The sequence below is a fragment of the Ceratosolen solmsi genome, unplaced genomic scaffold, assembly GCF_000503995.2.
Source record: "Ceratosolen solmsi marchali unplaced genomic scaffold, CerSol_1.0 scaffold1, whole genome shotgun sequence".
Lineage (NCBI taxonomy): Eukaryota > Metazoa > Arthropoda > Insecta > Hymenoptera > Agaonidae > Ceratosolen > Ceratosolen solmsi.
The window spans coordinates 14,528,494-14,540,262 of NW_011948415.1; the positions used below are offsets into that span (position 1 = coordinate 14,528,494).

The window sequence follows — 11,769 nt, forward strand, 5'->3', positions numbered from 1 at the left end:
GCTAAGGAATGCCCGCCACTCGATTGCAATACCTCTGGTAGTCCCGTCTCGCCAATACCATCTGTAGCAACTCTGGATTTCCAGTACCAACGGCCTCTTGTACAACTAAATAGCAAAATACATTACACTCTTCTAACTATTGAAGACTAATCAAACTCACTTAACAAATCAGAAAATGTCGCTAAGCATAATTTACACGGACTGGACTTACCGTTCCATCCTTGCTTATTTTCTGTATTAACGTTAGCCTCGTGTTGAAGTAAAATTATGGCAGAATCTATGTGACCCAACGTCACAGCCAGCATCAATGGTGTTCTGCCCCTATTGTCGTGCAGCTCAATATCATGCTGCAAGCCAAATACAAAAGCATAAAGGTCACACGTCATCTAGGATTATTCTATCTCAATAAATAATAAAGTAAGCGGGAAACGCGACACGAGCCATTAAACCGCGTACAAGTCATAATATAATTATGATATATAAGCTTATGTGGCTTCTTTCGTCGCGAGGCTTCATAAAAACTGGCTTTTGCCGCTATAATCCCAAAATCCCACATCGAGATATAACTTTTGATTAAAGGCGCAAGGAATCCATAGGATCAATGATACATGCAACAACGAGCCGAGAACAAACAAGCAAACCAATGCCCGTCACTCGCGTGACATTGAAACATAAACAGAAGAGGCATCGGCCCTCCTGCTACCGAGAGCAATACGTTAAAAGCACGTTTACCGCCTCCTCGTGCATTAGCGCGATAACGAGGAAATTGATACTAAGTAGCTCGTAAAGGGCGAACCACGAGTAGCGCGATAACCTGGTCGAATAGGAGAGAATTTAGATTTCGGCTTAGGTAATTAGGGGCCTGATGGGCAGGGCAGACAGTCTCTGACCTGATTAGCAGCGAGCTCCTTGTCGAGCTCGGCGTGGCTGTTGTTCCAGACGAGCCAGTGCAGGGGATACGTCCTCTTGATCTCCTCGATGGCAACCATCGCGGTCGCCCTCGGCTCCGCCGCCTCCTCTTTGCACGATGCGGAAAGCCGAGCCAGAGTTAAGAGCGAACGTCGGTTCCTGCCCCTGCGCGCCTCAACGCCGCCTCAATGCTGCCTCACCACCGCCTTACCACCGCCAGAGCACCGCCCACCGGCCGATTTAGCGTGATTTAGCGTGGGGCGAGTGACGCGAGCGCGATGAGCTTAGCGACAAACCGACCTCAACGACAACGACGACGACGACGACGGCGACGACGACGACAACAACGACGATGCCGACGACCACGGATTATCCGGTCGCTCAAGCTCTTAGGCGCAGCCTCGACAGTCCCCGGTCGCATCGCGGTGCATAGTAGACCGCTGATTCCGGGGGCCGGGCCCGCTCACACTCCCACTCGCCTTTGTCGTCGTCGTCGTCGTCGTCGACGTCCCGTTACCTTTCGCTCTTAGCATCAATCACACTACGCGGAGACAAGTATCTGCCGAAGGTTGTGCCGTAATAACCTCGCGGGTTGATGGCGGGAGACTGCGCGTCTGCTGCTTTCTCCTCCTCGAACGATTCGCGCGACCGACCAGCCACGTCGCGCCTTTTACTTTTACTCTCTCTCTCTCTCTCTCTCTCTCTCTCTCTCAGTTATCTCTATATTATCATTAATCCCCAGCTCCGTCCCGTGCCTGTGTGTGTGTGTGTGCCTATTCCTGTGGCTATGACTATAGGTTGTACCAATAGGTGCTCGATAGATTAGATTAGACACATTTATTGCGCATCGTTTAACTACGGCACCTCATCATCATCTTTATTATCATTGTCATTGTCAATATCATTATCATTATCATTATCATAATCAATATCATTATCATTATCACTGTCATTATCGTTGCAGTCATCGTCGTCGTCATTGTCATTGTCATTGTCATTGTCATTGTTATTCTCCTCGACTCTTTTACGTACGGATTACATCCGACTTTTAAGGTTTTTATTTTTAGCGTGTGCAATAAATAGGCCTTGTGATATGAATGGCCTGTAGTTGCCATTGCAATTTTTTATAAATCAAAGTGTCTTCTTGCCGCGCTCATCTCATTTACGGCGGCATTGCCTTTAAAAAATTTATAAATGTGCGTTTGTGCACAATATCACTTAGCATTTATCATTGCAATATCACGACTTCTTTTTTCTCATTTATTCCAAGTATCGTCTTATTAGTTTGCTATATTAATTTTCTATTAATTTTGCTTTGGAATTTCTATTTGAACTATCGGGTTCGAACCTTTTATGATTCCCATGTAACGATAATTTCATTGATTTGTCTATTTTATTTTTGCTTATAATATCGTCATCAGCATCATTAACGTCCCTATTATTATTATTGTTATTATTATTATTATTATTATTATTATTATTATTATTATTATTATTATTATTATTATTAATTATTAATTATTAATTATTATTAATCGTGATTCGCAGTATTAATACGTTACGAATTACATAACAACACGAAACCTTAAAAAAAAACATTTTACAAAATTACTTTTTTAACGTCGTAACAAATTAACGAACCCTCTCGTTAAAATGAGAAAAAAACAAAAGAATAAACAAATTACAATAAGAAAATGAACCACATTCTCTTTCCATAAAAATTCATACAAAATTTGCAAATTTAATTGTCCTTTCTTCATGACCATTAAACATTATCAAAATTTCCATTCACTTCTAATTATAAACGAATTTAATATTGATTCGTTATAAACTTATTGACAATGAACAATCTAATAATAATTAATTGAGATTAAGATAACAAATTGTGAAATATAACATTCTAATAATGATAAGAATATAATAATAAGAATATACAGATTTATAAATACAAACACTTTTAAGGCAAATTATATGAAATTAATATATTTCATAAATGTTAATACTGTCTTAAACGTCTTAAACATTTTTTAATTCGCATTATGAATAACGTAGAGACAAATTAATCGTACTTTCTATTCTAGCCTCATTATTACTTTTCTTAGTCGGATTTATAGTCGAATTCATCTTCAAACTAATCTTCAAATGCAAAATCACATGCATTTTCGAATCGTTCGAGTGGTTATTATTATTATTATTATTATTATTATTATTATTATTATTACACGAGTATTCTTTAAAAAGAATAGATTTTTGTTTCGACTTGCAATGCTCTCATACAATTTTAATTATTCTTGAAACTCTAAACCGTCTTTTATCGATAAATTGTCGAAAGTCTCATTATGTAGAGGCAAAATTTGCTAATAAATACCCAAGATATTTTAATATCGTTTCTTAACATCATTACAGCTCACTATATCCGCATTAATATCTCAAAATAAGCTCACGTTGTCTCATTTTACAGATTCGCATTCTCATGTGTTATTAAAAGTACGTAGTTTAAGAAAAATCTGCCATATTTTCAAACAAATTCTTCTTAATCATAAAATTGCGCTCGCTTTATATTTACGACTAGCGCTTAAAAGTATTTAAATCTATAATTTCAGTCTTTGCACACGTGTAATTCAAATTAAAAGCTGATCCTATTAAATCCTTACTCGATTAAATGTATATTTAGAAATCTTAAAAATATCACGCATACTCTCACAAATACTGAACATAAATGGGAAACTGTCGATTCGCAAGAGCATAAACAAACGATTATATGTAACGACTGAGAATTAATGATAGAGAGCAACAGATGGGAAGGAAAATGAAAAGAAATAATGATAATACTAGCTTTTGAGTATTACAATTTTACAGAGACCTGGACAAAAAAAAAAATCTATTGCTGTCTATCATATCTTTTAATACATATTGATTTTACTCGCCAACTAAACCAATTAGTAAGGAAGACTATCCAATAGATTTTATTTCAATATAATTCTTCCCAGTATATTTACATTTCGCAAATTGCAACTCGAATGCCTTCCTTTTTTCATCGCGTAAATTTACAATCTCATTTATTAATAAACATATTTACTAGAGATTTACGAGCTTAAATTGCGTATGCTTGGGCATTTAATTTTGAGAAACGATTCGATTATATTTTAAGAATTCAAGAACTCCCTACAGCTATAAAATAATATTGCGACTAGTAGCCGATAAATTACGTGTCATTTAATTTTAGGAAATTGTCGGCGAATAGTTGAAATGCAGTAGTAGTCCGTCTAACCGCGGCACTATGCTGTCACTTGCCTATTTGATAATATTACCCAAGCATTTCTTAACGCCTTGACAAATTTCTTTCATTAAGTAATCGAACAAAGTAAGGAAACTACTGCTTTCGTCCAGTTACGTTAATTAACGACTCCTCTAAGTCTCAAGCTTAAAAATGCATTTTATAGTTGTGATTTTACAAATGCAAAAGTGAAATAAGCTCGCTTCCACGTTCTAGTTTCAAATTTCAAACATAGGGGCATTTTACTCAAGAGCGTCAACAATATTCAAAACAATAATAAGTATTATCACGGCTTATTGGAGTCTGGGAGATAAGACAAAATGATGCACATGGTCCGAGAAGATCAATGACATGACGCAATTGGGTTTGCTTATTTAATTATAATGCTGGGTTATTAAAATAACTTAAGTAATATGCGTGAACTGGCACAGGGCGAACTAGCGAGCATTCGGCCAACTGTTCTATACAAAAAATTAAGTTCACTCGATTATTTGGTTGTTGAGTTGGCAACGTTGCTTCAAGCGTACAAAGTGCGCGTGCAACAGCAACTATAAGAATGTCGCTCACCTGTGCAAGTAAGTTTTATCGATATTACTCAACTATTATAAATCCAATGATTATTTTCACATTACATGACCTGGAGGAGGTAATTTTCTAGTCCGTGAGATGTTAAATAATATCTAAATTTTTGTACAAAATCTGTGTATTATGATCGGTATCGGATAACCTCAAACCTGTACGTACGCCGAAACAAACTAATAAATTAATCAATAATTATGTATTATTGTAGTTTCCAACGATGTGCCGGAGCATCCAGTGATATCACCAGTATCAGGATCCGTTTTTGAAAGGCGTTTAATTGAAAAATATATAGGTGAAAATGGTTTAGATCCTATAAATGGCCAAGAGTTAAGCATCGATCAACTTATTGACATCAAAAGTAATATATATATTTTTAAACATTAATCAATATATTGGCTTTTACGATAAGAAATTAACGAGACGATCAACTCCTAAATTCTAGCAACACCAATCGCCAAGCCCAAACCGCCAAGCGCTACATCCATACCCGCTATTTTGAAAATTTTACAAGACGAATGGGACGCGGTAATGTTACATTCATTCACATTGAGGCAGCAATTGCAAACTGCACGTCAAGAACTTTCACATGCATTGTATCAACATGACGCGGCATGCAGAGTTATTGCCAGATTAACAAAGGAAGTAACAGCGGCTCGAGAAGCTTTAGCTACATTGAAGCCGCAAGCGGGCATCGCACAGGCTACCATTCCTCAACCGGTAAGCATTTACTGATTTTAATTTATATGAAACAAAAACATAAGGCTTACAGGATTAGCAACGATTTATCATGTCAAAATTTAGAGAGAACCAAATTATTATAAATTTAAGAATAGAATAAATTAGAATCTGGTATTCTACTCTTTTTATAGTAGTAGAAAACAGTCGTTTCTACGTTATCACTCTTCTTTTATAAAAGTTTAGACTGCATTTTGTCAATGTTATTAAAATGTGAAATATAATTTATCGAATAATAATATATAAGCATTATAAATGTAATCAAATGAATGGAAATAGAAATAGAAAGATTGTGACAATAGTGTTAAATGTATCTTTTACAATTGATTAAAGAATTTCTTGTTAACACATCATCGCATTTAAACCAAACATCGTATGTTTTTATTTACAGGCAATCGCTGCCGAAGCTGGTGGTATTGCAATGCAACCTTCCGAACAAGCTGGAATCACGGAAGATATTATTCAAAAATTACAAGAGAAAGCAACGGTTCTCACACAAGAGCGAAAACGTCGAGGTCGATCTGTGCCAGAAGATCTCTTATCGCAAGAAAATATTCGATCGTTCCAAACACTTGCGTCTCATCCAGTAAGAACAGAAATCTATGCATAAGAAATAATTCATAAATATTAAATGTATATATATATATATATATATATATATATATATATATATATATAAATGAATTTATTTATTTATTCAACTAGGGTCTTCATTCAGCAAGTGTTCCTGGTATATTGGCCTTGGATATACATGCTGGTGATACAAGTAAAATTTTAACAGGAGGAGCGGATAAAAATGCAACAGTATTCAACAAAGACACTGAGCAAATTATTGCTGTTTTAAAGGGTCATACAAAGAAGGTAAAATGTTTAAAAAATTTCAAATTTATTAGCAATGTGTTTAAGATTATAACTTTAATCTCGTCATTACAAGGTCACACGAGTCATATACCATCCAGAAGAAGATATAGTAATGACAACATCACCCGATACAACGATTCGAGTATGGAATGTAGGAACTTGCCAAACGACTCTTTTGTTACGAGCTCATGATGCTCCTGTAACTGGTCTATCGTTACATCCTACTGGCGATTATTTACTTAGTTCATCTCTCGATCAGCATTGGGCATTCTCTGATATTCGTACTGGTAGATTATTAACTAAGGTAAGAGTAATAGCATAATCAATGATATTAAGAATATTAAAATATTAAAAATAGGAACTATCGTTACCTAGGTACAAAAAAATGATCTTATACTCTATTTGAAATTTCGATTATTGATTATTATTATTATTATTATTATTATATCATATTATTTTTGCATCAATATATATTATATATCAATAATATAAACAAATATTTAGGTTGCTGGCTTAGGCAGTCAACCTCTAACAACTGCTCAATTTCACCCCGATGGCTTGATTTTTGGAACTGGAACAGCAGACTCACAAGTTAAGATTTGGGATTTGAAAGAGCAATCTAATGTGGCAAACTTCCCTGGACACTCGGGACCAATTACAGCCATTAGCTTTTCGGAAAACGGTTATTATTTAGCGACAGCTGCCGAAGATTCTTGTGTCAAACTTTGGGATTTACGTAAATTAAAGAATTTTAAAACTTTACAATTAGACGAATCCTATGAAGTTAAAGACATTTGCTTTGATCAAAGTGGTACCTATCTAGCGGTTGCTGGATCAGATGTTAGGTCAGTTAAACACTTTAACGTAATATATTTTTAATTAATTACCATTCTACCTCTTTTATTAATAAATATATAATTATCAAATTTTAGAATTTATTTATGTAAAATGTGGAATGAACTGAAGATACTGAACGATCATACAGCTCTTGCCACTGGAGTGCGGTTTGGCAAGAATGCTCATTACATTGCATCAACAAGCATGGATCGTACATTAAAACTCTATGGTGTACTTTAGTTATAGATCGTTGTAAATTTATTATAAAACTTTTAATTTAGATACAATCTAACCAAGCTATGAATGTGGCTGATTAATTCAGAATATGATTTTATACAATTTTTTGTATAGGAATAAATGTGTGAGAGTAATTGTAAAAATATTCTTTATTGCTTAAATAATTTTTTTATTCGTAAAACAATTCAGAATATTCGTTTATATAATTTAACAATAATTTATTAATACAATTAATTTCAACAAAAATTCCTTTTTAAAATTGATAAATTTAAAAATAAAATTTTAATTTTAAATATTTAATAGAAATATTATTTCTACCAATAACTAAAGATCATGTTACCAAAGGAACGAAGTGACGTATTTCAAGTAATACATAAGTTTTTATTAACTGAACTCAATATTATGCAGACTGAGTATACAATAGTAATTAACATTAACTCATGCTTATGAAACATTACCTCATCGCTAATAGTATCTATTAAATAAAAATTTGTATTAGTAATTATGAAATAAATTACAATTTTTCAAAAAGAAAGTACTTTAAATCAAATATTGATAAATTTTTCTAAAATCTTGATTACTTTAAATATATATAATCTAATAAAGTATAATAAGCACGCAACTGAAATCTGTAACTGTAATGTTATTTAATTATTACTATATTATTTATGACAATTAAATTGTTGAATTTTCATATGATCGCAATAATAAATATAAAATTAAAAAGAGTTTGCTGTCAAATTATAATGTAAACTTGAAAGGACGAATTATTATCTGTATTAAGCTTAGATATTTTTCACACATTATCTCTCCGCATAAACTTCCTCGAATTTAATCGGATTTTTTCTTCTTCAACTTTCATGCATCATTATATTCACAAGCTATATTTATATTTTCAAATTAACTTGTGTATTTATAACTTGTATATGGAAATATAAGTTTACGAAGACACAAAGCAATAGCATAAGCAAAAAAATTAAAGTAATATGTGTAAAAATAAGGACAATAAAAAATTAATATAATTTACGAAAATATTACGAAAGTAAATCGAATTTTGAGAAGGAACGATACTGATATTATAAATAAGGCAGTTGTCAACAGATATTAATAAATTCATTTTATACAACACAAATAATCAGTAAACGCTAATTTAATTAATCACATTAACACACACTCTCTCTCTCTCTCTCTCTCTCTCTCTCTCTCTCTCTCTCTAAACCTAATGAACTCAATAAAAAAAATATCTTTTCTTTCTTTTTTATAAAAGCAAAATATTATTGAATAAACTGCTTTCATTTGTTGGCTAATAAATGTTCATAAACAGATAGTAAACAGTAATTTTTAAATTATAAATCATAGAGCTTGACATTAAATTGCTAATATGAGTTATTAATATTGGTTTACTTTACACAAATATGCAATATAACAAGAGTGATTACAATTAAAATAAACTGATAAAATATGATAGCTTATCCAGAAAAGATTTTTATCTGGTAAGACTAATTTCCTTTTCATTAGAAAAGATTAATAACTTTATCTATCCAGCATAAGATAAATAAATTCATCGTGTCGTTGTCTAGCACTATTTCATGAATTCTTTAAATTTTGTTTGTGTAGTAGCAGCAGCTTTTGATAATTCTAAGTATTTATCATCAGCCAAAATGCTTGGGCTATATTTTAATTGAGCAAGTAATTTTTTTACAATAGCGGACAATGGGATAGAAGCTATAAATAAATTTTTTTTTTTTTTTTTTTTTTTTTTTTTTTTTTTTCACTAAACTCGATCCACGCAAACGATATTTTCTAGTAGTTGACAAATTCTTGCTGTATGGACTGAAATTTTAAAGACTACACAATCGGGATTACGATTGATAACCAATTAAAATTATATTAAAATACTCCGTAGTACTTAAATGTACTTAAAGCAGTCCGTTAAGGTATCCATCACCTCATTCATAAACGACAGATACTTCTTTAAAGCTAAATTTATGTTAATTAGTATCTATATGGTTCCGGCTATAACTTAGAATTTAATAAGATTGTTCGTTTGACAGTCGCACTCTAGACATTATTATTTTATTAAAACTGATTTTAATTTCTTGATTTATGTAAACGATTCCACATCATATATTAAATTATTAAAGTAAATTACTCCTTATAACGCATGTACACGCACATGAACATAACTATATAAAATACTGTGATTATTCATGACCCTGGATAAATTTTATGAGCTTATAGCTTCGTGTGAAATTCAAATAATGCTTACATATTTTTATCTATAAATAAGAACACAAAATTTTACAGACTTTCAATTTAGTTAAAACTCACTATTATGTTTGAAGAATGAAGAGCATATATTATTTTTTTCTGCTTCTAATATTTCGTGAGTATTAGTATATATCATAAAAACAGAAAACGGAAAACTTATCATTGATATTATTTTAAAGTGATAAAGCTTGAGAAAAATTTAAATATATATATAATGTATATATGCATATATTCGTAGCAAAGATACAAAGTTTTTCAATTTTAAATATACTTAAATTGATAACATTTTTTTCCAATATTAAAGTGAAATATTTTTAAATTTTGCCAAATAGACACTTAGTGTATGTGTATAAATAAATAATTTCTCGATAAACTGTCAAAGATAAGAATATTTTCATTTAAGCATACATACGCAATACACGTTTCTTTTGATGTATAATATCGGCAAGTTATTGATAGATAAGTTGATGAATCTTTAACATATTATTGTTTTCTGTACATCTTATATTAAAATTAATATATTAATTAGTATAATTTCAAATTATATATATATATATATATATATATATATATATATATATTTATATATAGAACTGGAATATTATATCGGCAAAATATTAATTATCTTCAAAGAAATTAAATATAAATTCTGAATGATTTAAAATCTAAATTCCCAGCATTTTTACGATGCTTTTTTGCAAAAATAATTTTTCTAAATTTACCGGCTTTATAATAGAATAAATAATCTAGTTATAAATGCTATTTAAATTACATATTCTATATTATTAAAAATAATAAAACAAGTGTAAATAATTTTTAATTAAAAATGAAACTAAATTTTGTTGTTTAAATAATGATTTTATATAAAATTTTAATATTTTTAATATAAACATTTTTGTTGCTAATATACTTTTTGGTTGCAGTCAATTGTAGCGACTACAAAGAATTGCAAATAATACTGAACTATTTTTGTTTGATTATTTATTTTATTTATAAAAATTATATTCTGCTAATTTACAATTTCAATTATAAAATGTATCCACAATTAGATGATAATTTCATAATTTAACAATAAGTAATTTATTTTATTTCTGACAAATATGTATATCCAAGAATGTAGAATTTTTATGGTTCCTTTAAAAACAAAAAACAAAAAGAAAACAGTTTTAGGGTTTTCGATAAGTTGATTGAGAAAAATATTTATTTTATTTTATTTCTTACTTAGTTCATGTAAGCTTTTAACTTTACTTATCTATAGAAATTACATATAGAAGATTAATATTACGAGTGTAACGATTTAAAATACAATATTTTAGAATTATTTGTAATTGAAATAATAAATATTTCTATTGTAATGCTATGTTGAGTATTTAATGGAATCAAATATAAACAATAGATAATTGAATGAAATAAATAATACTTCGTACTAGAATCTTGTTAAATATTTTATTTTAAAACATATTAATTAAATAGCCGTTTTTATATTGTACAAAAAACTTTATTTTTCTTTTTTTCAATTTTCAATATGCATTAATATGCGTATTTATTTATTTTTAAATAAAATCAACGTTGCGATATAATGAAAGGAAGAAAATGTTCGATATAAAGCAGACAAACAATATGTTGTCGGGCTTCATTATATTAAAAGCTCAGTATATTTTAATACCAAACGAGACTACATCGGTTTCAAGGGGCAACGTCAACAATAATCAATTTAAAATTATACAGTGAGCCGAGACGATTATGCACTCTTTTACAGAAGCATTTTACAAACGATATTGTTAGCACCATTAAATATAAGAGGAAAGGAGATGAATCATTGTTTAACATAATTGGTGACATGGTTGTATATGGCGCTGGCAATTGTTGTCGCGTTAACTCAAGTGGTCACCTTTCCAACTTCACTTCGTGGCGAACTCGGAGATTATCTTTCATATTAAATTTCATGGCTACCCGCATCATTGGGCAGTTAGTTAGTGATTGAAGTCTGGTGCTTTGAATGGTTTTGGCTTCTTTCTACATTCGTAACGTTTTATTTATTTATTTATTATTATTATTAT

General features: G+C 30.9%; 2 protein-coding genes across 2 annotated transcripts in view; one reads left to right on the forward strand and one right to left on the reverse strand.

The window, feature by feature from the left end:
• LOC105359097 (ankyrin repeat domain-containing protein 13D) overlaps window positions 1–1,563 on the reverse strand; it is a 5,297-nt gene extending 3,734 nt beyond the window's left edge. The window contains exons 1-3 of the mRNA XM_011495576.1: window positions 891–1,563; window positions 212–347; window positions 8–105 (exon numbers count right to left, since the gene is read on the reverse strand). Of these exons, the coding sequence (XP_011493878.1) occupies window positions 8–105; window positions 212–347; window positions 891–989 (333 nt within the window). The 5' untranslated portion in view covers window positions 990–1,563. The remainder of the gene's footprint in view (window positions 1–7; window positions 106–211; window positions 348–890) is intronic.
• Window positions 1,564–4,660: 3,097 nt separating this feature from the next.
• Prp19 (pre-mRNA processing factor 19) lies at window positions 4,661–7,565 on the forward strand. The gene is made up of 8 exons (XM_011508165.1): window positions 4,661–4,761; window positions 4,977–5,126; window positions 5,211–5,485; window positions 5,895–6,089; window positions 6,209–6,364; window positions 6,438–6,668; window positions 6,869–7,209; window positions 7,297–7,565. The coding sequence occupies exons 1-8, from the start codon at window positions 4,743–4,745 to the stop codon at window positions 7,439–7,441; spliced, it is 1,512 nt and encodes a 503-aa protein (XP_011506467.1). The 5' UTR covers window positions 4,661–4,742; the 3' UTR covers window positions 7,442–7,565.
• Window positions 7,566–11,769: the final 4,204 nt, after the last annotated feature.

What these genes read in the sequence shown, in the direction of transcription:
- Prp19 (XM_011508165.1), top strand. An exon ending in AAACACTTGCGTCTCATCCA is followed by an intron (nt 6,090 to 6,208) that starts GTAAGAACAGAA and finishes TTATTCAACTAG; the next exon opens with GGTCTTCATTCAGCAAGTGT. An exon ending in CTGGTAGATTATTAACTAAG is followed by an intron (nt 6,669 to 6,868) that starts GTAAGAGTAATA and finishes ACAAATATTTAG; the next exon opens with GTTGCTGGCTTAGGCAGTCA.